At 43.7% G+C, this 26,328-nt stretch overlaps 1 protein-coding gene and 1 long non-coding RNA gene across 4 annotated transcripts in view; one reads left to right on the forward strand and one right to left on the reverse strand.

The window, feature by feature from the left end:
* The window catches only part of LOC134471985 (uncharacterized), a 125,146-nt gene extending 104,902 nt beyond the window's left edge, over positions 1-20,244 (forward strand). The window contains exon 8 of the long non-coding RNA XR_010041794.1: positions 8,726-20,244. This is a non-coding gene — a long non-coding RNA (uncharacterized LOC134471985). The remainder of the gene's footprint in view (positions 1-8,725) is intronic.
* Fam124a (family with sequence similarity 124 member A) overlaps positions 1-22,263 on the reverse strand; it is a 51,711-nt gene extending 29,448 nt beyond the window's left edge. Inside the window, exons 1-2 of one of the 3 annotated variants that reach the window (XM_003477446.5) lie at positions 21,648-22,233; positions 13,701-13,732 (exon numbers count right to left, since the gene is read on the reverse strand). In XM_003477446.5, the coding sequence (XP_003477494.1) occupies positions 13,701-13,732; positions 21,648-21,712 (97 nt within the window). In that variant the 5' untranslated portion in view covers positions 21,713-22,233. Of the gene's footprint in view, positions 1-2,571; positions 6,355-13,700; positions 13,733-21,647 lie in introns of those variants that run through there. The other 2 variants (XM_063232694.1, XM_063232693.1) reach the window with 2 other exon arrangements.
* Positions 22,264-26,328: the final 4,065 nt, after the last annotated feature.

The raw sequence follows: 26,328 nt of genomic DNA on the forward strand, positions 1-26,328 counted from the left end.
CAAACATACAACTGAAAAAAAGGTATCAAAGACAAAGGTCAGTGAGATTATCATCAGTCCGTAACTCAGGAAGGATGATACTGCAATCATGAAAATGCAGATTTCCCTTTTCCGTGGTATCGGCAACTCTTAACAGCGACACATTAACTAACACACATCCTTTCTCAGAGTCCTACATTTATGGGATCTTTAAACTCTGGAAGGGGATGCTTCTCTTGTTCTCATTTTTAGACAGTAGGAAATTGAGGCACAGCGGGGCAAAGTCATCCGCCAAAGGCACACAGAGCGAGTGGCTCAGCACTCACTGCAGCACTGAGGTCTGGTACTACTGCTCCTAGTCCGCTCTGCGGAGCCCATTTCACAGAAGGAGGGCCAGCTGCCACTTTCATCCATGTCCTTGCAGTCCCACTTGCCCCTCCTGGTGGCTCTCCTGCTCCTTCTGCTGGCTGCTTTTCTGGCCACCACAACAGCTTTGTGTCTTGGACATCTATTTAAGTTTCCTCTGGCCCTGGTCTCAGAGGAAAACACCCCGGACACCAGCTTTCTGCTGGCAGATGCCCAGGTCCTTACATCTCTGCACTGCCACCAAGGGTGAGTCCAACAGGCCGGCACCCAGGTGGGTGCACTGGCGAAAGAAAAGCAGAACAGTGACCTCAAGAAAGCCTGCAGCCAGTGGGGGGACAGGCAGGGGTGAGGCCTGGGTGTGAAGTGGGGGAGGTGGTATTTGAGTCTCCTAAACTGAGTTGTCAGGGCTCTCAGCCTTGTGCTACCTCCAGCAGTGGCACAAAGGTTTCCCAGAGAGCAGTAACAAGGGCCGTGCTAATCCTGCATGGGTGAGTGAATGTTTGCAGCTCTACAAAAGGGCAGGTTGCCCAGCCTCAGAGCAGCGTCTGGGCTGAAAGGCATTCCACCAGGCCCCAGCGCTCCTGGCAATGGGATACAGCCAAGAGCAAGCAGGCCAAGGAGACCAAGACTTGGCTGGTCCCCAGTGCCCCTTGGTACTGCATCAACCAGGGAGGCATATGTGGTAAAAATCCTGCCCCAGAAGAATGAAGGAGATGGGGCAGTGCATTAGTATGCTCTGGGCACCCATCCCATGGCCCAGTGCACATGATTCAAAGAACCACAGAAAACAGCTTGCAACTGTCATCGGGTGCTAGGGTTACACATGCCCCAGGGAAATCTGTCTCTGTAGAGCTGCACAGGGAACCAAGTATTTGAGGGGAGGGAGAGAAAATGTGAATAATTAATTGTCATGAAAAGCCTCTAGGCCTCCCTGGAGAAGCAGAGACGATGCATCTGCAGGACGTGCTCCGCTTTATCGTATCTATTACCTGTTTTCTCCCTGGACTGCAGGGAGCACCTGTTCCTTCAGGGCACAGCAGATCAGAATGCGGCGGGAAGGACCTGCTGCCTGGAGGTGGAGCCTGTCACAGTCTCAACCAGGCCTCCAAACAGCATGTGCTTCCAAAAAGGGAAAGGAAGAGTCTCTCATGTGATGCACCGCTAGAGTTTCACAGATAAAATAAAACAAAAACAACTTTAAGGGAAGCAATGTACAAGGGAAGACCTCCATGAGGCAGAAAGTAAAAAATCAGTCCAGGTATTCGCTACCTCCGACCCCTAATGTTATGCATCTCCTGTATATCCCTTTTTTTGCCACCTAAATTTAACAGAAAAACATTTAGCAATAAGCGTTTACTAAGTGTTCTCTGTCTGCCAGCCACTGTCCTGTGTATTATCTGATTTAATGATTAAAACAGTGCTATGTTAGAGGTATTCTCCTTTTTGCAGCAGAAATATTAACTGACTCGCTCACGCTTTAGAAAAGTAGGGGCTGTCTGAAGTGTCTTAGCCCCCAGTCTCCCACGAGTACGCTGTTATTTCCCAAACCCACTGTTCTTACACTAAACCTGCTGGCTGTTCCCTTGGCTGGGTCTCTGAACCTATGACTCAGCTCCTTCAGTCAGCGTGGATGGATGGCCCTGCTGTGACAGCCCTGACCATTCCCTTAAGTAGGCACCTTTTGCCTATTTGGGGTCCATCTGGCTAGGGCAGAGGACCCAGGCCCTTCTACCTGCTCACAGACTGAGGTCGCTGGCTTGCTACTTGGTGACCTCAGTGTTACCTGGAGCAGGCCCTTTATTGCTACTCTCTGCAGCCAGAGCTGATGGGAACATCAGCCTTACAAGTACTGTCCTCTGCCAGTCTTGTGCCATTTACCAAAAGTGGTCACTGGTACGTCCTCAAAGTGCTGACCTCCCAGTAGTGCTCAATAGAAGGTGAAATTCAATGAGACCCAACGGGTCTCATTTTGAAGGACTGCCTGAACTAGTCTCAGGATATGACAAGGTCAGATACCTCTTTCTAGAATTTTTGAGCAACAACTATTATCATTGTCATTTTAGCCACAGTTTGTCACTGACATTTTGCAATTCGGTTGCAATCATCTATTTAAAGAGTGTTTATTCAGCACCTATGATGTGTCAGGCGCAAAGGACACAGTGGTGAATAAAACAGCCTCTGCTCTCACAGAGCTAGTCTGGTGGGGCAGAGACGATACATACATACCAGGAAGTTTGGTCCTTGTAGACACTTCACAGCACAAACACATGCACAGTGTGGGCCCAAGGAGAGGCTCCAAAGCAGCAGCCAGAAGCATTTACCATCAGCTGAACAAATTGCCTGCACCCTTCCGGTGCCAAGATTACTGCCAACACCTGTGCCCCATGAACTTCCAGAGGGCCAAGGGAATCAGAGCACGGGCACCTTTGCTGTTTGGTGTAGGGCAGGTGGTTTTGGAGCTTGATTTGAGGCCCTCTAACATGCCTGAGGGTAAAGAAACTGAATTTCTAAAGCCCCTTTTGGTGGCAGTCAATAGCTCTAGAGCTTGGATATAAGTCAGCAAGTAGACCCACTTGATTCAGAGGCAGAAAACGCAGGTGAGGTGGGGGTCACACTCATACCAAATACAGTCCCTAGACTTCAGCTAGACTGAACCTGAGAGTCAACATCACATGAGAAGAAAGCCAGGAAAAGACGCCCGAGTCTTCCAAGGAGGACAAAAATTCATAGAGGGCCACTGCCCATTCTCAAGTTGTATAGTATAGTCATCCCACAATGCCAGAAATAAACGCCCTCGGGAAAGGGCTACTGCGTTCCTTCATGGAAAGGTGTATTCACCCAGCACAATTAAATAACCTTCTTTCTTTGCATTGTTTTCTGTTTTTTAAAGCCAGTTCTTTAAACCTCTGAATTAATGAGAAAATTTGTAAGCAATCCCCTTATCCCACCATGATTTAAAATAAAATCTCAGCCTTTAAAAATTCTTGGTGATTTTATAATTTCAACAAGGCCATTAGCTGACCTGCAACTTCGGGCTATTAAAGTGGCAAGGCTGGTCCCAGAGCTATACCAAATGAGGCCCAAATCAGATGCTGGGTTAGGAATCATGGTACATAGTGGCAGTGAAGTGGTATCACAGATAATACAGCTCTTTTCTGTTGGCCTCAATTCCCAGAACTTCCTCGTAACTAAAGAATTGAACACAGGCTGAAATGCTTAAGCTGAAACCTATATTTCCACTAGAGGAGAACAATAGGGAATCGTTCTGATGCCAAGGCCCTTTCAAGCTTTTGCAAGAAGAATGTTTTTGCTCTAACTGCAGTTATCCACTGTTCCTCCAATTTCCCTCATCTGCCAGAGAACAATGTCAGGGGCCTGCATGTCTGATGATTTGTATTCCTGAGCTCACTCTGAAACTAGGACACTATTAAGAAAGAAATAATCTAGAAAGTAAGGCAGGTACTTCAGCTGCCCTGGGTTTCTTCTTGCTTGGAGATGGGACATCCACTTCACTTTAAAAGCAGATCTAAGCTTCATTCAGAGCCATCATTCTGAAACATCCCCTGCTGAGGGAAAAGAGGGGGAGCAAAAGCCAGATACCAACTAGAGAGTAAAGACAAAGACATTTTAAATTCGCACAAAGCTTGACACAGATTCTGGGAAAAGACCAGGAGGTTGGTATGTAATTATTCTGAGGAGACATAAATGCAGCTACAAACATTTAAACATATCTAGCATATTGCTGTAGTCCTGAGGACTAAAAATCAACATTTATGAGAGGTAATACAAGTCTAAGGCACACCAATGTCCCATGCTTAATGGTGCACTTACACTCCCTTTACACAAAAATTGGGGGGTTGAAAGAACTTAATGAGCATGGAACTTATGAGAATCTTTTCTTCTGCTCAATAGTTTTAATTATGTACTTGTCATTTTCATGGGTAACAAGAGCATCCTGAGAAAGAAAGTCAAGATCTTAATAAGATTCTGTAGATTTAGAAATGCCGCAATAGGCCTTGGAAGCAACAGGTCTAGAATAAAGATTCATCTTGTTTTAAGAAATGAAATGCATTTACTCCAATAAAAAAGACAAAAGAGGAAAATATGAACCAAAACCAATGTCATGGATTTGTTTTCCGGGGAATTCCTGTGTTCTCAGTTTTATGATAGAGTTATTGAGAGAATCATCACCACTGATAAAATCCAGAATTGGCTTTGCTCATGATCTGACTATTGACACAGGAAATGGAGCTTGGGGACTTTTTTGCCCTAAAACTCAGTGGTATATTCAAATGCTATATCAGGTTGAATAGCAACACACACTTGGTCTTCGTTTCCATGTCTCTTCAGAAAATAAGTCCTTCAAGGCCCATTCGAAAAGCAAGCTTTCTGGACATGTACAGAAATTAAAGACAGGTGAGGCATTTCATCCAAGCTCCTTGTTTACAGAGAAGGTCGGGCAACTTGTCTAGGCCGGGCATTTGGGCAACAGCAGGTCTAATTCAGAATGGACAACTCCTACTTCAGGGCTCTGACCTACACAGTCAACTGCCCCCAGGCCTGAGGTGCCCAAGCCTGTTAAAGCCTCTGAGAATTGCAAAGTATGAGGAAACAGCCTGCCACTGTCTTCAGGGAGTTATCTAAATGAGAAGGCAAGATGTTCATACATGAAAGACAGAAGGAAAAAATACAGAATGAAATGCAGAGAGAGTAAGCAGGTCTTCCTTTCTCAAAGTTTTCCTACTGCTTTGTGGCCCTCACCTACAGAGGGAAGGATTCAAGGTCAGTGAAAGTAAGTAGATAAATCTAGTAATCAAGTTTCTGAAGCTATTTTTGTCATCTTATAGCAGAGGACACAGACTGAAGGGCAGGGCTCGCAACTGTATGGGTTGAGCTTTTGGAGACACCAGCTGATAGTGACCCTTAAGCATGCCATCGTGTAGAAAGACCGTCAGCTCCTCAGTCCACTGGATCTGTGACCACATGCCCTTTATCCCGCTATCCTAAGACAAGGCAACGGCAGATTAACCGTAGAATCACGGAGAAAGCCCAGTTCTCCCCATAACTGACAAAGCAAGGATGCCTTACAACTGTTCTTGTCACAAAAAAGGAAAACCCATCTTCCAAGCACAGGTTGAGCAGTTCAGCCTCACTGCTTTTATGAGCCAATAATAATGTCAGAAGATGTTAGGGCGAGATAAAAATAAAGGGTGAGCGAGAACAGATGGAACATTTCTGCTCTTCCATAACTACTGCGTTGTACAAAATAATAGTTTAATAAATGCATAGGAATGAGCAAAGGAAGAAAGAAGGATCTTTCTTGGTCAGTTATGAATTATAGAAACCCTCAGAGGTTATGACCTGACTTTTTGTACAACATTCCCCCAAAACTGCCAACCTGCTATCCTGCCAGATGTTACAGGCAGCAGTGAGGACACTAAATAAAGAAAGAAGCTGTCACTCTCCTGCTCTCGTGAGGTCAGTGCACTGGTGACACAGCGCTGTGCTGTGGCCATCACTGCTGCCCATGGCCAGAACAGGGTGAAATCGACCCCATGCCTTCAGTGAGAGAAAAAAAGACTTCACCTTGAGACTCTGTATAACGTAAGAGTCTCCCTGTTGCAACCTACTCAAAGAGCAGTTTTATTCACTATACATATCTTGTGCATGTGTCTCTGTACACTAAATCACAATTTTCACGAGACCCTAGCATGCTCATCCATGCCAGTGGAAGAGTGAACTGGCAACTCTGGAGGACAATCTGGCAAAAGGGATCAGAAGCTTTACAAACTGCTCAGACTTTCTACTGCAGCAATTCTACCTGGAGTTGTTTATTCTCATAAGGAAGGATATATACAAGGGTTAGTTCCTTGCAACAGCATTATAATAGTAAGAAACTGAATACAACCTATAGGATTGTAAACTACACTACGGCATTGATGAGTAAACGTAATACAGGAGTACAGTGGACACTCAAAACTACTGGGAAATTAATTCCTGACATACAAAGATGCTTGAATATAATTAGTGAGAAAATTAGACTATAACATATACATATATGTGTCTGTGCATGTGCATATATTGGCATTTTGGCAATTATATATATGTATAATTAAATATATAATTACATATAATTAAATACATAATTATGTATAATTAAATTTATATATATAATTGCCAAAATGCCAATATATGCACAGACACATATATTTATATAAATATAGTTGACCAGGAAAATAATCTATAAAGGGAGACACCAAACTGTGTATAGTGGTTGCTTTTGGATAGTAAGATTCCGTTCTCTTATCTTTTTTTGATAATTTGTATTTTCTGACTTTCCTATAATGACTGTATTATTCTCAAATTGAGGAAGCGTCGGCAGTGTCAGGGGTTGGTGTGTGGCCGCTACTCACTGCTGTTCCCTCGCTTGGGGACATGCCAGATGCTCCTGAGGTAATACTTTAGCCTCTTGGGGAAAATGTAATCAAGAGAATCTGTCTCCATTTTCCTTTTATATCCTGGGAAGAACTCGACACCGTCTGTGTAGTTGAAGTTATACAATTAGAACTTATCTTTGAAGCCAGAAGGACGAAACCGTATTTTTTTGGGAACAAATGTCAGTGCAGCAAGGCACTGAAGGAATTGTGTGGTGTACCGCCCTCACCCTCTGATGTGCTGATGCATATCTGTGCTTATTGCTTTTTTCTTATCAACTGTCCAGCAGTAATGCTGTTTACCTTTTTAGGGTCTCAGTCAGAGAAAATATATAGACTCCACACCATCAAATAACAGTCTTAAAGCAAAGCTGCTTTTACTTTGGTTGTGTCATTTATCTCAGAGGTTTTATTTGCTACTCCCATGATGCTACAAGTAATGTTATCACTTGCTACTCAAAAAAAAAAAAAAAAAAGCCCAAAGCATAAGGGAAATATTCCATGCTTACAGTAAACCAATCTTAGAAGGGGATACAAACTCTTCTTTTAAATTTTTAATAAAATAATTCAAATATTTATGAAATGAAAACTTTCTCATTCAGATATTATGCAGACCCTATTGCCTTTGGATTATACCATTAAATTGGAATTGAAGTGTGAGAAATTTGGATAAGCTGCATCTCTCAGGGATGATTTAAAAGCAATCTTGGTTAGTCAGGAGATAGGCTAGCTCAGTGTCCCTGAAACTTTCAGTATATTAAATGCACTTGACTCAAGGGTGGGACCTGGAGTTCCGCATTTCTGGTGCTGATGTGATGTCCCTGGACCACATTCAGAGCTGCAAATCTGGTGATTTTATGTACTCTGCCAGGTCAAGAACCAAGTTTCTGGGCAGCTCACAAAATGTGGGGGCAGCAGGATACACTCACCTTCAACATGCTGCTGTTTTGTGGTTGAGGGTTTGGCCAAGCCTTCATTGAACAGCTGCAAGACCCAGACCTGCTGCAAACACAACCAGGCCTGTGGCTTTTTAATTAGTGTCTGCTACAAATCATATGCTCATGGCTCCAGCTCTGAGGGTAGGCCCCCAAAACATGACACCCGTCCAAAATCCAAAGCCATACTTGCTACAGAAAACTTCAGTGTATGAGGTTGTGGGAGCAGCTTCCCCCAGCATGTTCTTCTTTCTTCATTTAGAACAAGACAGAGTGAAACTATTATCTTCTGGGGAGGAAGAAAAAGCCCTCATGCATAGTACTCTCCCACTCAGCCACATGGACAGCAACTGTACTTACTGTAGCTGCCCATGCCAGAGAACACTAGAGAAACTCCCGAGGCTTTAATCCTATAGTTCCCTCAGAGGTCAGAGCCACTAAGGATGACAGACTGGGCAAAGAAATCAGATTGGCCTGCTGTGCACAGCATTTTAATGGTTTCTCTCTGGTCTCTGTGGCCATGGCTGCAAACCAATATAGAGCATGTTGTCAATGACATCACTGTCCAACATCCAACTACTCACAGACAATCCTGGCCGGGCCAGCAGAGTCACACTATCAGAGAGTAGCTCTCTCAGAGGCTCCTCTGAAAACAGTTCTATACATGAACTCGACTGCCAGAAGGTGGTCTTAAATGTAATGAAAATGGAAATGGCTCTTATTTGGGGTTCACTTGCTGGTAGTGCACATTCAATTCTGTGCAAAAGCAGAGTAGAAATTCAAAACTCAGGATGGATTTTCCTCCATTTGAAAGTAAGTATACTATTTCCGCAGAATTTGGATTTGTTTCATGTCAGTGTCTGAGTTAAAATACTACATCAAACAACACCATTAATATTGCTAGTAAGCCCTTTGGATACTGAGGAAGCAGGAAACTAATGAAATCAAGATGGACATGGACTAAGATGCTCATATTCCATAATCTTCTCTAAAACTTATGTTCTGCTTTAGACAATACAGTTGAGTACCTGTGACTCTTCCCTTGATGGATTCACTGAAGTGGAGTGTGAAACTGGGGCAATAGCAGGTGAGTTTTTACATCTACTTGTGTTACGGTTTATATCTAGATATCCCCCAAAGGCTCATGCAGTCAGAGCAGAGGAGTTTTGGAGGGGCCAGGATTTAGGGTGTGTGAATGTGGATTCAGGGTGTGGTACTTGCATTAAGGGTGTGGATAATGAGAGCTCCACCCTAGCTTTGGTTGGCCCCAGTCAATAGGCTTGTAGCCTGGATAGAATTTAAAGGAACACAAAGAAGGCAGGCTTGTCGTTTACTGCTTCTGCCTGCCATGCCACAGACTGTTTCTTCTCTGCAGTGCCCCTCTGCCATGCTGTCCTGCCTTGGAGACAGCTGACTACAGACTAAAACCTCTACAAACTTTGAGCTGAAATAAACCTTTCCTCCTTTAACTTTGGGTCTCAGGTATTTTGTCTCATCAATAAGAAAACTAAATATCAAAGATTTTGTTAGAAAATTAATGAAAACATGATAGAAGTCAATTGAGATACATTTCATAATTTTCTCTAAAACTCCATATTCTAATTTAGAGAATGCGGGTGAATACCCATGGCTGTTCCTTGGATGCACTTACTGAAGTAGAGTGTGAAACTGGGGATGGAACAGGTGAATTTTTCAGTCTATTTGCAAACATGTGCAAAATGCCAATTCCATGTTAATTACAACATAAAGCAACCTCAATAGTTAAAATTGTCCTTCATGAGGATTAATGAATATACTTGATCTCTGCCTGGAGCTTCTGGAACGAGACTCTGAAAGATTATTTGTTCTGAACCAAACGGGGAAAATATTGTACATGGAAAACAAAATGAAGAGTATAACATTTATAAATGTATTGACATTAATTTAGCTACTATCAATTCTTCCATAATATCAATCTTCCTTTTAGGGGACATGATCAAAACTGGCTTTAAATTGCAAAAGATCTGTGACTAAGATAACATCTCTAATAAAAATGGGAGAAAAATAAACACTTCATTATACCACATCTGTATTTGGCTCTCGGACTCGAAAATGCACATAACATGTATTCAAATATTTCCGCTCAGTGATGAGTTCTACAGTGCACAATCATGTCTGCTCATTGCTGATTTTCAAGCTCCTGTATTATCTTAGTCATTAAACCACAGTAAGTTTATCTTTCCAAAATGCTGAAAGGCTCCACAAATGTGTTCAATGCCCAAATCAAAATATATAAGGCTTCATAAAATTGAAACTACTAAGAAACTAGAGACACAACAACATTTAGGTGGGGCAATACACAGGGTGTGACACGTCTTCCCAGGCAGAGCAGTGAAGCATGCATGACAAATCCACATGGTGGCTGTGGGGCAGCTACAGTGGCAATGCCTTGCAATCAACACGCCTGGACTTTCCAGTCTGCAAAACGCCCATGATCTACATGACCCTTTTTTGGAAACCAAAATGTATCCAGAGTCCCAGAGCATCAGCTGGGGCAATCTGGGGCTGACTTCAGGGCAGTTCATAGAAATGGCAGCTGAAGGAGGGAGTATTAAATGGCCTTTGGAAGCGCTGGGCTAGCAGGAGGACATGAGCATGGAACGAATAGGTCATCTGAGTCACTGGGAGAATGGAGCATAAAGCTAAGGAAAACAGAGGACAGAATCTGAAGACCTGGTAAAGTGAACAAATTTAGGGACTTCTGTCAACCATAATTCACTTTTTTTTTTTGTCCCAGGTTGTGATGTGCTCCTGGGCTCAAATCAGCAGCGCACAAGGTTGAGGGCTGGTGTTCTCTCTTTTCCACAAACACAGGATTCCTTGGGAGCATTGCCCAGCCCCTAGGAGACACTCCGTGTATCACTTTGACTGATCTTTGAGCATCTGTGCTTTGAGAAGCATGAAAGAATACAAAGCTGCAGAGCATTCTTGCAGTCACTGGCAGTCTGATGGGGGAAAAGTTAATGACTGTCCTGAGTTTTGCAGTGGAACAATTTCGGGCCAAAATTAGGAACATTGTGCCAAAGAGCCCAAAACAGACAAGTAATTCTTTGACTACTTTCTATTGGCATTTTCAAAGGCTAGGTACCCTTAAGATTTGTCATATGTTCTTAGACATATAATCTTTAAGTTCCTAGCATCTTTTATGAGTATGACCAAAATCTTAATTTGAATGGACACATTCACTTACACATGATGGGAATTTCACTAGTATTACATGGCACACTTGGTATTTTTTCCTGGCATAATTATTGTTTTTCTTTTATCCTGTTTATAAAAATTTCTCCTTTTATTCACATCACTTAAGAGTGCAAAACGTACATCATAGCTTGATGTTATTCTCATCAGATTTCTGGATAAACAACCCAAAATTCTGAGCGCGTGAATTAAATTCATTTTTCTTAGGAAGAATCATGACACTGAGAATTCCGGGAGAACACAGGAATTTGACCTCTTCAGAAATCATAAAGGAAAAGTCCATCTTTCCTGGAAATCTAAAAAAAGCTAATGGCAACTGGAAAAATTTCACTCAAACAAAGTCATCCATTGCAGGAGCTCCCAGCCATGCCATGCGCCCCGTGCTGGATGGTGATAGAGGATCCAGTCAGTGGATGTAGAGTCGAGGATCCATAAAGTTGAAGAAAAGAAGATGGTGCCCAACCATCCATGTGCCCTCTCCTGCCCCGGACATGGGCATTTCTCGGAAGGCAGTGGAATAAAAAGCAGCCACTGCCTGTTACCCCAGACTGTTCACCATCACTTACTTCTAGACAGTTCACAGCACAGAGAATGCAGATCGATTGTGATCAGGCCTCACTTCAGGATTAACCAGAGGAAACCAGAGAAGGTGCCCAGTCCCTCTTCCCCTCCTCCCTTCTTCCTCCTCCTCCCTGTCCCTCTTTTTCTCTCCCCTCCACCCCAGGATTTTTTTTTTTGGTTTGGTATCAGGAATTGAAGTCAGTCCCCAGTGTGGTGACGTGGGAGGTAGTGGGACCTGTAAGAGAGGGGGAGATTAAGAAGCAGCTGGGTCTCTGAGGATGCTGTGCACAGAAGGGACTGCTACAGTCTCATGGGATCCCACTTTGCTCTCCAAGCAGTACAGTATTACTAAACAGCAGGCCTGGTCTCTCCCTTTGTGGCATCCTCTCAAGTGCAATCTCTTCCACATCTGCCACTGCAATGCCATCCACCCTGAGGCCCTTGCTGAGCTGATACTGATATTTTAATAATCCTTTTAGAGCTTCTATATCAGACATAGACACACAGCCTCCTCTGGATTTTTCTTTTAGATGATAGAGAAAAACAAAATCTTTCTTGTTTAATGAGTATTTTTCTTTATTATTTATAGTCAAACACATTTCCTAACTGAAACACACACATTGTCTCTTCTCTGTCTCTGTCCCTGTCTCTCTCTGTGTCTCTTTCACCAGAGGCACCACTAAAAAATGAGATAGGAACACAACTACCACATATTTAAAGTGCAAAGAAAGAGCAATGGTGGGCATTGATCCCTACTGCACTAAGAGAAATTCCAACTCAGAGACTGCAATTAAAATAATGGAGAGGAAAATATCCCAAACTAAATGACCAATTTTGTTTCCTAGAGAGGCGTTTCGTTGTGACCCAGAGGACTGATTTGAGAGCTACAAATTAAGCAAAGCTTCAGGCGAGTCTTTTGGAAAAATCATTCTTAAAGAAATGTAGCCTCTGGGCCAAACAGAGGAATAAACATGGTGCACAGAGAGACTCAGAGTTCAAGAAGCTCTCCCTGGTTTGAGGAATGCAAGAGCTGCAGGGAACAAGTGCAAGTAACTGGAGCATTATTCTCATGATTACTAATGGTTCTTAATAACTAAGCGGCAACATTAGGTCTCTGGTTGGCTGAAATGCTCACAAATTGCTCACTACAGTTATTACTAATAACTAAATATAATTTGACACTAAATTACAATTCCAGATATTTCCCTGCAGCCCCTTATTGCAAAGGAAAACCAAGCCAGTACATCAATAAATAGAATAATCCAATTTAATGTCTCTCCATTTGGGAACCATTTAGAATTGAGAGTAACAGAATGGTGAGATCAAGATAGAACAATCCAGTATTTACTGATTTAAAAAATCAGAACACTTTCTATAAGACAATTATCTTTGGTTATTTGAAAATAAGTGTCAGTCAGTCTGAATGACTTTGATGTAGTGATTTTAATCATGATAAATTCTTTCTAGACAAAAGGTGTCATTTTTAATACTTGCATTTTAAAATTAAATGTAAGTACATGTTTATGTTCAAAGTGTCTTTGTAAACACATTCCCAATCACTTTTTATGACATATAATGATCACCTATTAGCCAGGAATTACATATACAGAAAAACGGACAGATAAAAACGATCTACATTCCTTCTAGCTACATTTGAGTGGAGAAATGACAGCTAGATTGCCTGGTAATAGTTTATGTTGGAGTTGTTGTTAACACATTAGCAGGATTTTGTCAGAGACGGGTGTGTCCTCTATAATGGGAAGGGATGATATTTGCCTGCAGAGGCAGAAACACAAGCGAAGAATTTTTTCCCCCAAGATGTGTTGGAGGTGTTATCATAGAAACAGTGGCTGTGCTCTGAGCTTTCCATCAGCAGAAATTAGAGAGATACTCAAATAGCATGGTAATGGCGTTCTTTGGAGAATGTGTTCCTAAAGTTTCTACAGGCAGCTGATGAAGCCTGGTGTACATCCCTCAGGTCGAATTTCTACAGGAATGGAGTGAAATCAAGGTACAATCAAACTCTCCAGGAAAATAGGCCCCGAGTTAGAGGTTCTTGTGTTGTGTTCGCTGCAAGCATTTCTCTGGTGACTCCTGTGTGCTTACTATTAAAGTGTGTGCTCTATAGATGCCTCCACGGTACTGGCCCCTAGTGAGACTATTACAACAAAGCTGAAAAGATACTTACTACTGGTGGATGACAGGTGGCTGTAGTCGGACCTGAAACACAAAACCTCAGTATTAGCAAGATTGTATAACGTTTTTCTTTATCCAAATGATTTATTCAAACTAGAAGTTTAAAAGTCGGTGGTGAGTAGCATTTAACTAGTAAAATAAGGGTCACCAATTAAAAATTTATACCATAGTGCAAACAAAAGTTATGCCTGAATTTTAAAGCAAAACTTTTAAAGGCATTTTAGTATTGGGGGACTTTGACATTGGCTATGTGAGTCTGCTGGATTCTAAGTCTGTTGGCAAATTTTCAAGTGCTTGTCTATTTTTCTGGAAAAAAGACCCAAAGTTTTTAACAGATCTATGATTCCCAAAAGGTAAAACCACTGCAAATGAGCATACCTCAAATGTTCATACAAGTCACGAGAGAATGTCTCTTTGCTGAGTCAGCATTGTCAGAGGGCACAGAGAGAACCCGGGCCACCAGGGCACACACATTTTAGGTGTGGATGGCCAGCAGGGAGCCCAGAGGCATAGTCCTATTTTAACACATCTCAGTATCATTAAAAAGAAATCGGCTGAATATCAGAGCACAGGTTGTGGGCTGTATATGGGATTTTAGGCTGAAACACCAGTGGAGGCACTGAGCTAGGAGATGGGCCTCTGGCCAAAGACCAGCCTTGCTAATCTCTGATGAGTTTCTGCCCTATTTGCAGGGTTGCTAAACTTCTTTCTCTGGCAACACATTGGGTGTAGAAGCTATTTATTTTCTTCCCTACCGGTGGTGTCTCAAAGTAATTTTCAGTAGGAAATTAATCACTTGGGCATGTAAAGATTTAGTCTGCCTGCTAGTGAGGGGATGTAGTTAATGCAAATAAACTGCTTGATTATATTTGACTTTATAGATATATACTCCTTTTATTTGCTTAGTCTCATGCTTTTTTTGTGTGTGTGTGCTAGGAATTGAACTCAGGACCTTGCACTTGCCAGGTAGGTGCTTGTGCCACTGAGCTAAATCCCCAGCTCTTCATGTTGCTTTTCTTGATTCATCCAATTTTCATTCCACTGAGCTTCTTATCACATTAAAAAATATATACCAAACTTTAAAAAACTCATAAGAAGCATAGTGCACTTGTTAAAATAATGTACATGGCTCAGACCAAATGATTTAGTGGTACAGGAACCAAATGGAAAAAAAAAAAAACCCAGCACATGGTTTTCTCTGTTTCAAATGAAATATTTTAGTAGCCAAAGAATCCTTGAATTTTAAAACTGGAAAAAAATAACAACTAACATTTGCATATCTCTTTATACTTTATAAACTACATTTGCATATATTTAAATCAACCTTTATTTTACTAATTGGACAATGAAAGTTACACTATTTGCAAGGAGTCCAGGAGGTGAGGAATCCTAAGGACTTGGACTCTTTAGGATAGGTAGCAAGGACTGAGTTTGAAACTAGGATGCCCGGTCAGGACATGGTGACACACACTTAAGGGGAGCAAAAGCAAGATGAGAACCATTTTAAAACTCAGGATTTGCAGCCCCAGTACTGGCACATTAAATATTTTCTGGAACCAAGGCCATAAATAAGCTTTAGGACAATACTTAGAAACATAACTATATAAAAATGCAGTGAATGCTCAGCAAGTATGCTTGATAGTAGATGTAACAGCAAAATAATTCCATTACAAAATGATCATCTGCAAATGCCCAGACTTTTAAAAGACTGTATGAGTATTCAAATACAATTTATAATAAAAATGTATAATATTACTATTTGTCTTATATTAAAAAATGTGTCAGCCTTTTCAGTTAGAATTTTCCAACTACTCCTGAAGCAGATGGGATTCACATATGTAGGCATTTTAAAGATCTGCATACAGATGGATATGTATGTAGAATTAAATTTACATCGGGAACACAGTTCAGGAATCTTGAAGTACAGTGGTAGTATTTTAGGACAGGTGCTAGCGTAACAAATGGCTCTCCATGAGTTCCCCCAAATCTTTTGGAATAAGAGGCACTGCCTGGGTCAGGTCTGTTAACCGGTCAGCCTTCAGGAGTCCCTGTCCTTTGCTCCAATTCCTTCTCCAGACAGCAGCCAATTTTTGCAAAGCACAAATCTGATCATGTCTCTCTTTGGATGAGATTCAAACTTGCTACTTGAAACACAAACCCCTCTCTTCATGACAGATAGTCTCTGCCCAGCTCTCTAGCTCAATTTCCATCCCTGTTCACTGTGGAAACAGAAGTCAAACAGAAAGAAGTCACCCGAAACCTCACGTCGCTTTCCTGACTCTGGTCCTAACTTTACGAAATTTGTGCACAGCTTCCATAATGAGGGAGATTCAGCTCTGCACTGCTCTTTTTATTTCACGTCAGCATGCTACCACTCAGCTCCTTAATAGCATTTTAGGGAGAATTCACTCAACCACTTCCCTTTTGCTAGCTTACGATTGTTCCTGATTGTTTGCATTTACAAAGCACAAGGCAATGATATTTACAAATATAGCTTTGCATTTATTTTCTTGCTCTTAGAAAAATCTCTGTGAGTGGGAATGCTCACTGAATTTAGGTGTGAAGATTTTTCATAGCTCTTAAAAATACATTCCAAATAAGCCCAACAGATCATTTCCTGGAAATATTGCTAGTGAAAGAAAAACTATCAAACTTGAGAAAATTTTGTGCATGAATAAATTAAAATAATCTCAGAAAACAATCAGATATATGGCCACGGGTCACTGGGGGAGTCTTTGTAGCCTGATTTCCTTTGAGAAGGAAGGAATAGCGGTTGGCCTTGAGATTTCTATTTACTGGTCTCCCATTATAAGAATTTACCTGGCTCATTCCATATATGACAGTCAAGCCTGAAGCAGGAAACGTGAGTCCATAAATTTTAGGATGCGAAACTTTTGAACATTTGATATACAGGAGAACAATAATACAAGAATTGTATATCCTCATACAGTGGACATATCTAAAAACACATTTCCAAATACTGTATTTATTTAGTATCTGTGTTAATAATAAAAAACTTTTAGAGCTGTTCCTTGACTGTATTTTAATGGTACGTTTAGGGTTATATATAAAGGCATTCTGTACTTAAGATAGCTTAGCACTGTTAGTTGCCTACTTGTCAATTTATATATACATTAGTTTTATAAAATGAATACCTTCTGAAACTATCTTTTCCAGAAAAACCACAGCATAAGAATTTGATCTTGGCATTTCTGTAAAAGTGGTCTTGATGTTTCTGCAAAACATCAGCTTGGTGTACCCAAGACTTCATGATACCTTCCAGTGCACTGGGTTAATAAATGCCATGGCAACACGCGTTAACTAGCTACACTTGCACACAAAGTTCATAGAGTGTTAGAGACAGTCTTATCTTCTATGCAAGATTTTCTGATTTTAAAACTCGTTTCACTTTTAAATTTATTGCACGTATTCTCTCATCCACTTGTTTAAACCCTCAACCTATACACTTTTTAAATTACTGAAGCCATAGTGAGGTTGGAGATCACCCAAAGATACAGGCTACAGTATAAGCCTGGCCTGGGTCAGAAGCTCAGTGACAACTGACACAGAAGCAGAAACTCATTAATTCCAGGCTGAAGAATAATCCATCAGGTACGATCATATGTGAAAGATTAATTTAGAGACCAATTCATGGAAACATCATTGAAGACACTGTCATTATAAAGCATTGGCTTTTATTCAGATTAAGAAGGCTCCACCTGTTTTTCTATTAAGAGGTTCTGTTTTTGAAGCTAGTTTAGTACTATCAGCAGGTGACTTGCCAATTTTTTTCTAATGGAAAGCTCACAGAAGCACAAGGCCTGCATTCAAGAGGACTGGGGACATGGGAGCTTCAAAACAACATCAATTGTCAACGTTGTTTGCTGTTAGTCTTGGCATGTATTAGGTAGGCCAGACAACAAAGGCAGCACTTCAAGCAAACAAAAATGAACAGAAAATGAAAATTACTAGAGATTAAAAGCCTTCTTACAAGTCAAAGTCATTATGTGGGAAACACACTGGAGACCCAGGATTCTATTGAGGCCACTAATGAGCCATGAGCCCGCTAGGTCTCCATTTCCCCACCTCTAAAATAATAATATACTGATACATGCCCTACAGCCTATGGGGTGTCTTGAATAATGATTAAATTACTAAGGTTTTAAAAGCATCTGAACATACACTATGATAAGTGTAAAGAGCATATAAGGTCTTAGAGGGTCAAAATGTATCATTTGGAATGTACTTTGTAACAACAATAATAATGGTATGATGAGAAACAGCACCAGACTGAGGTTGACTTATGCCAGGTACTGTTCTAAGGCTTTGAATGCACACCCTCCTTTAATCCTCACAACAACCCTATGATGGTGGTATTGCCATCAGTCACCAACCTAAGAGGCTGGTTCTTATGACTAAACTTTCAAAGTAATCAGCATAGTCTGCTCACTTCCAGTGGGACCCGCATGGGATAGATAATAGAACGGTCAGTTTAATAAGTATTCCTCTAAAATCCCTTGATCCTCTGCTCTGTTCTGACTCATGTATCACCAATCCCTCCTCCACCAGTTTGTGATGAGCCCAACCACGCCCAGCTCTCTCTGCCTGCCCCTCCGGCCCTAGGTTGTTGAGGTGTGCTGCAGGAACATAAATGGCAATTTGACTCCTGCCTCTGTAAATATACAATCGTTCTTCCCACTGGTGCTCACCAGCACACCCAGACATTTTCAATCTCCCTTCTCCTGGGCCAGGGCCGCAGTCACACCTACTAACAACCCCGTGTCCCTTCCTTCGCTCCTGTTGTAAGGCAGCCATGTCCTCTTCCTACTCAAAGCGCATCCACCCACACGTGGGGTGAAGTCCATCTGCTTCCACCTCTTCAGAAAGCGGACTTCATCTTTATCCTTCCCCTTTCCAGTTAGTCTGCCTGTTAAGGAACTCCTTGCCTCCCACGTGTTCCCTTCTGGCTTCTGCCTCTCTGTGCCCTTCTCTGTTCCACATCGATGGCTCTTGCTGTCACCTCTGCCTCATCTTCTATGTCCTTCTGAGTCTCTCTTTTGCCTCCACCACCCATTGCCAAATATTCACTTCACTGTGTCCACTAATAAAAGGACACTTCATATTCCTCATCTTAGTTCTCAGAGGCCCAGCTGATTTCTTTTTCCAAATCTCAAACTTTCCTTGACTTCAGGATAGCTCATCCTCCCATTCCACGCAGACTCTTTCTCAGGCTCCTTTACTAGCTCAGCCTCTTTCACCTGACATTTAAATGTGGTTTCTCAAGGCCAGTTTTAAAGATCACCTGCTACTCTGAGTTGCTGAAGGAGTCAATGAGCCAGTGGAACACACCTAGGCTTAGGGTAGTTGGTGGCACACAGTAAATGCTAAATGACCTTTAGTCAATCTGTCTCAGGCTTCAAAAGCCATGTTTAGGTGGACAGCACCCAAAGGTGATGTCGTCATGCAGACCTCCACACTGAGCCCCAAAGCTGCAGCCCACTGCTGCCTCACCATCTTCACTGAGATGTCTCTCAAGACCTCAAGATCCGTACTGCAAATGAACCATCTCATGCTCTGCCCACACTTGGTTTGGATGGGGTCTCGGACTACTTGGAGAATCAGATAAAAGTTCTCTTCTGATAAAAATTCACAAAGTACATTATTTTGCATATAACTTGGCATAATTTATGGACCCCAAATTAAGGACCATTATCATAGTGCATGTGTCACTTGAGCTTGTTCTTGAGAGGAGGATAAAGTTTTTCCTAGTGGATAGGCATGAAGGTAGGAAGGGCAGAGCTGGCAGAGAGGGCAGCTTGACAGAGGCAAGGCAGCAGCAAAACCACCGGATGTGGCCAGGTGCAAGGTAAAAAGAGGGACCTGGGTAGAGAAAGAACCAGAGGGGAAAAGGAGGCACTTCATACTTCTAGCCATGCCAAACTCGTGCACTTGATGGGTGACAGAGCCATAAAAGTTTGGAAAGGAAAGATAGGGCCAGATTTATGTTTTAAAAATAATTATTCTAACACACATGTATTGAGTGCTTTCTATGTGTCCACAGGTTGCCATCTAAAAGCTAGAAATGGGAAGCCGAGCAACGCAAGCTCCAGAAAAATGCGGAAACTATGAAAAGCTTCTTTGATAACTAAAGTAAAATTCAAGGAGCATATGAAGGACAAACACAAGATGAAAGCACATGTAATGAAACTATCTGATTTAAATTCATGCATTTTACCTCTATTTTAGTTTGAGGATGCTAGTGATGGAATAAGAATTCTTTAAACAATTTGGTACTGTTACACATTTTAGTGACAGAGGCAGAGAACAGAAGCTTGGGAGTCAGCATGCTCAGTGAGCCCTCCCAGGAGCCCTGGCAGCTGTCATGCTGATTCTTGGTTTCGGAGGGGATGTCCCCCTGGGTCAGGGCTTCCTTTCCTTCTCAAAGAAAAAATTCTTGCAAAAAATGTATTCTAGGTGAGTTCTGAAAATTGAAAATAAATGGAGTAGAGAACACCTTTTAACTCAGCTATAAAGGAGATGAGTATTTTGCTTGTTTCTTTTGTTCATGATGGAGCTTAACCAGAGGCAGAAGGGAAAAAAAGCTAATAGTCTTCTAGCAAAGTTGATAAATGCCGGAGGTGTAGTTTGATGATAGAGTCTTTGCCTGGCATGCACAAGCACTCCCCAGCACAAATAAATAACGGCTATAAATGCCACACGTGCACAGTGTGAGAACAGCTAAGAAAGTTCAACTACCCCATCGTAAACCCAAAGTTGGGAAACAGAAATCCCATTTCAGGATAAATGTAAAGACTCAGATTTGGGCCAGGGGTGGTGGAGGAGGTTGCCAGGAAGGGCAGGGTTGGAGGCAGGAAGGGCCATAAATGGGGCGTTTGTGGGGGTCAGGTCAGAACCCTGCCTACATTCTGGGCCTGGACTCTTCCTGTCGGCACAGGTCGCCAAATTGAGATTAGCTTGAACCTCCCTCTTCCAGGACTGAGTCTTTCTGTAGCATGGCCAGCTCCTGCCCTCTTGCAGGGTCACTCCAGATAGGAAAAGACACCCTTTCCTCCCGAGGCAGCACCCGCATCCTGAATGTGGTGCTGACTCGGCACAGGAAAATCCTTTAGAGATAGGGTTTGGGTGAAAGCATCTACTAGAACGCTCATTTCCAAAAAGACACAGATCTTTTGTTCCACTCAGAAAAACTGTTGTTGCAGAGGGCTAATTAGTCTCCAAAGATCTGAGCTACATTGTCTGAGTCCGCTGAAGCGAACAGGACATTTTTGAAACAGGCAGGGGCTGGCCGCAGCGCCCTCTCCATCCGCAGCCGCCCCGGGCCCGAGGAGGTCCCAGCTGGAACAGGTGCGCGGACAGGCAAAGTTCTGCGGCTCTGGCGAAGTCGAGAAGGCGGCCTCAGTGGCCCAGAATAAAGCCCCATAACGCAGCTTAGCGAGCAGAGCCACGCTTGAAAGTTCTAAGTGACTTTCTGGTGCCAGGCGTCCCTCCCGACTCCCCGCTTTCCTGACCCCAGGGCTGGCCTCCAGGGCGGTCTGAGGGGCCCAGCAAAGTCCCGCGGGGGTGGGAACAAGTGCAGGGGCATCCTCAGCTCCCCGCGGGGAAGGGAAGGGGCCTGCACCGGCCGGGCGCTCCCGTGACGTCTGAGCGCAGGGGGGACCCGGGTGGGGTTACCCCAACCTCCGCCTGGCTCCCAGCGTGGCCCGCGCTGCACCGGGAGCCCCAGACCACGCGGCTGCGCCCCCGGGGCTGGCCCGGAGCAAGCGGGCCCCGTCTCTCCCCTTCCCCGCGGTCAGGCAGGGGCTCCCCCGCCCGGGCTGCGCCGCAGGGGTCCCCAGGGTCCTCCGCAGCTGTGGAGACGCCCGCAGGCTGGAGAGCGCCCCCCGCCCGGCCCGACCCGGCCCAGCCCCGCTCGGCTCACCCTCCGGTTTCGGCGCCCGAGTCCACGCAGTCCTCCTCCTCGCCGCCGCCCGCCTTCGGGTCCATGGCGCGCGTCCCGGCCGCGCTCCCTCCAGGCGCCCAGCCCCGCGCAGCCCTGCCCGGCTTGAGCTGGCCGGGCCGCCTCGCAGCGTCTCGCAGCCTGGGCTCCAGCAACGCTGGGCGCCGGCAGCCGCCTCTCGCCGCGCCCTCCAGCCGCGCCCGCCCCGCCCCTTGCCGCTCGCCGGTACCAGCGTGTGCGCGCGGGTGTGCACGGTGTGCGCGACGATCTCAGTGTGCGTGCGCCGACTGTCCTAAAGGGTAACAACGTGTGCTTGAGGATGTGCGCGTGTGCACGGGATACATTCGTGTGCACGAGTGTATGTGAGCTCTTAGAATTCCCTTGTGGTGTGTAACAGTGGTGAGACCTATCTATGTATGAATATGTGTTTGTGGTGTGATGTGGGTGTGGCGTGTATTTACAGTAACACTTGTCTGTGTATGTGCCGAGCGCTTGTGCCAGTCTGTGTTTTGTGGCCTGTGCAGTGTGTGTGTGTGTGTGTGTGTCTGTGTGTGTGTGTGTGTGTGTGTGTGTGTGTGTGTGTATGTGTGTGTGGGGGTGCGCGCGCGCGCGCACTCGTGCACATGCTCCCCGGAGCAGGAAAGCCAACTCTCTCGCCTGGGCGCACCGCACCAGAGAGAATCTGGAGTCTCAGGGAGTGCCCAAGGTTTTCAAAGCTCTGTTTTTGGAGAAATAACACAGGGAAAAGAAGGGGGGATGTTTCCTTTTGGGGATCAGTTTGAACACCTGGGGGTTTGCTTATGGTTTCCTCAGAACTGCCAACGCTGAATCCATTAGCACTTCTCAGCGCGGACTGAGTGGCTTCTTAGCACCCAACTTTCCAGCTCACAATAGTGTCATGCATTGTTTTGTTTTATATGCCTTTAAAAATAAGGTGAAGAGGATTGGGTGCATGGACATTACAGGGGGGAGTGACGTAAAGCACCCCCTTGTACCTCCATGAGTTAATGATCAGTGTGGAGGTATTTTCTCTTAGTGAGGTGGGGGCATGTTGGTGGGAAGGGGAGAGGGGGGAGGTCTGGACAAACTGGATTTTTTTCTGGCTGCCCTGTCCTAGCCATCCTAACGCAGTCTTTTCTACTCCTACCTTCCGGGCAAGATGTTTTAACCTGTCTGAGTCCAAGTTGCCTCTGTAAGATCCGCCTACCGCTGACTACCTGTGTACTGTTGTGAATGCATGACATTATGTCTGTGAACTACTTCCTGTGGTCCTGAAACACACCAAACACTAGTCCTGGACAATTGTCATTACAGGTGAAGTATGGAGCTGGCTTGTTCCCTCTCTCAACCCACAAAGCAGCTGTCACTCTGGGGGACAAAGGAGACAGAGAAGAGTGGAAAGCTATGGTTTCTTTTCTGTCCCCTTCCCTGTTCTTCCTCCCACGTGTTACCTTTCTGATTTCATTTCCAATATGCTACACAGAAGAAAAACTCAAGTCAACAAAAGCAGAACAGAAAAACAATCTGATTAGCTGGAAAAAACACAAGCCAATGGGTCAACTCCAAATCTAAATAGGCCTCACTCCTCCTGAAACTTCTTGTGCCCAAAGCAGAAGTGGACTTGTTACACTCTGCTGATGTTTATTAGCTGGCAGAAGGGAGCTGCTTTTATCCTCAGGCACTGATTCCTAAAAGAAAATTCTCAGCTGGGCCAGGAACACTGTGGGTGTCACACTGCCTGGTGTCATCATCAGTAATCATTTTTAAGTTATTAGTTCATTCAGTAACTTTTCCAAACAAGCGGGTGAATTTAGGTCACACAAATGAGGTAAAATAGCTACAGATAAGATCTTTGCCCTGTGAAGGGATGCTAATTAAGTCAGTATGTGTGTGTGTATGCGTGCACACGTGTGTGTGTGTGTGTGTGTGTGTTAGAGAGAGAGCGAGAAAGAAAGAAAGGGAGAATTCACCATGAAGGAAAAGAATAGTATCCTGAAAAACAAAAAGAGAACAGACTTAAAACTGGAGTGTGTTGGCGAAAGCTCTCTCTGAAAGGGCTATTTAAATACTCTTCTGCCCTTCTCCCTGGAACACTTTTTCCCAGATTTGCTGTGAGACTCTTTCTATATCTCCTTCGTGATTCTGTTCAAATGATCCTGCACCAGAGAGACCTTCCCAACCAGTCGTACATCATAGTCGCCTGCTCTGCTCATTTTGAACCCCCACCAGCACTTGGCAGGTGATAGATTTACACTGTTTCCTGATTACCTTCTTTTCTCTCCACTAGATTAGGGACTTGCTGCTGGGTCCAGCACCTGGAGCAGCCCTCAGGGTAGGCTACGCATGTGGAGGAAATGGAGGTCAGTCCAGGAGGGGACGGAGTAAGGTGAGTGCTGCAGGTGGACAGACCAGTGAGAGGACAGCATCGGGCTGAGCACTCAGGTGGAACTGAGTGAAGGAAACTGGGTGACATCAGCTGCACAACATGGTGAAGGTGATGGTGGGACACCGGACATAAATGTGACACCTCCAGGAAGCCACCAGTAGAGCCCTGTGGCTTATTTGGACTGTGGAAGGACCAATGGGGTGCCCATAAATCCAGATTAGAGGGAGTAATGAAAGTACCAATTAGGTGAGTGTGGTGGGCATCCTGTATCTCATTACCTCTGTAGCCTTCTGCTGTGTAGGGAATGTTTAGCAATGTACCTTATTTGGTCCTTCTGTGAAGTAGGTTTATTTTTCAGTTTACAGTCAAGAAATCTAAACCATTGAGTTTAAGCACCTAGCCCAGGTCATCCATGCCAGGATGTAGGTGGAGACGGTGCCATCCCACACAGGTTGTGATTTAAGGCACTAAGTAAAAGGCTAGGAAGAAGAGCTTTGAGAAATGAGATGATTTCAGTCTTTCTCCATGTCCAGCAAAAGGTCAGACTGAACCAAACTTCTGGACCATATTTTAAAATGATGGATTGGGGTTGATTCCCCCATCCACAGGGGACACAAGTGTTCTCATTCGATAGTGGCATAGCCACCAGTGGCAGCCTGGTGATAAGTTCCTTCTCTGGAAAAGAAGCTCAAGTACTTACTGTCACTGTGGTTGGGTTATAAAGGGCTCCTGCTGTAGATGCAAGTCCCAGTGGTCTCTCCTTTTAATATGAGAAGTGTGAGGAGCTAGCTAGCACCTGTCAGTTAGTACAGGGCATTTAGCCCACAACCCGATGTGACTCCCACACTCTGCTTTCAAGTTATTTAACACCACTCACTCTAGTCAAGGGGGTGCAGTACCCCCTTTCATTGTCCCTGTAAGGTGGAGATGAGGGTGCCACTCATCTGCGTTGGGTGCTCAGATCTTCCCATCTGAGCCCGAGGACATCATAAAGAAACACTTCAGGATGGCAGGAAGTGTGGTAGGCAGCAAACATGAACCCTGACTTCTGACCTGAAAGGTCACATACTGGTTATTTAAATGTCATGCATCATGCTGGGGATTTCATATATGTGATCTCTTTAATTCTCATCAAAACCTGGTGAGGCTTCCACTGTCCTTATAATGGTATTGTTGTTCTGGGTCTTGTAGGACATGGAAACTCTTTAGAAACAATGAAGCCTATCAGTGTAGCATATTGCTGATTTTTATCTTTTCTCTGAAAGTTCTGGATATCACAGCCATGTTGCTTTTTACTGCTCATTTCTGATTCCATGGATCTTATTGCATAGGTTGGTGCTGTAGAAATGTCCATTCACCCATCTATTTATTGAAAACTCAGTGTCTCAGGCTCGTGCCAGACACTGAGCAGCCAGAGTTGGCTCCTTGCCTCGTGGAGCTTTGGGAGGTCAAGACAAGGTATTTATCATGTCCCCAGGGGCCCAGGGGCCTGGCTGGCTTTTCCACCAAGCCAAGGCTCCCATACATGGCACCTGAAGCCCCAGCATGCACCTAAATGGTATGTAGTGCCCTTGGTCAGTAGATTAAGGCTGGAATATCAAAGTCCTCACTGGAGGAAAAAGCTCAAAATAATCCGATGGATAAAAAGGAGCAAGCATTCACCTTGCTAACGAAAGATAGATTAGTAATCAAGAAGGCTCAGTGTAAATGAGAGGGTGCCAGCATTGCAACCAGCAAGGGCATAAGAAGCTTTAATATAAGAACTTTAAATCAAAAGCCTGAAAGTGGATAAGAGTAAAAATCTGCAGACATAGGATTTGCTTATATTTGGGTTTCGAGTTGGAAAAAAGATTAGCTCATTTCCATCTCATGAAACTATACTATTTGATTTACAAAAAGGCAAGCTTGATATAATACAATCTTGTAAATAAAATATGTATTGAGGTTACCAGCACAGATAGAGCCAGAAAATACGTTGGTTTGTAAAGTTTTGTTCATTAATGTTAATTATTTTACTTAAATAATCACATTCCATAGAAATAAAAATTTTAGGCTAAAGAAACATGGGAAAAAAATCATTTTCTTCCAAGGCTCCAGAACAGTTTGTCTGAAAAATAAATATTATGATAATGACAAGAAAAATTATAAACTATTGACAAATCTACTTAGACAAAGGCACTAGCCCTACATGCAAGCATAAGGGGACCAGATGGCAAAGGGATACATGAAATGGAAGATAAACTGTGGAGCTGGAAAATAATCCCATTAAAATATAAA

Source organism: Cavia porcellus, unplaced genomic scaffold (genome assembly GCF_034190915.1).
Source record: "Cavia porcellus strain 051 isolate PalLab524CR breed Dunkin Hartley unplaced genomic scaffold, mCavPor4.1 scaffold_21, whole genome shotgun sequence".
NCBI classification, from domain to species: Eukaryota; Metazoa; Chordata; class Mammalia; order Rodentia; family Caviidae; genus Cavia; species Cavia porcellus.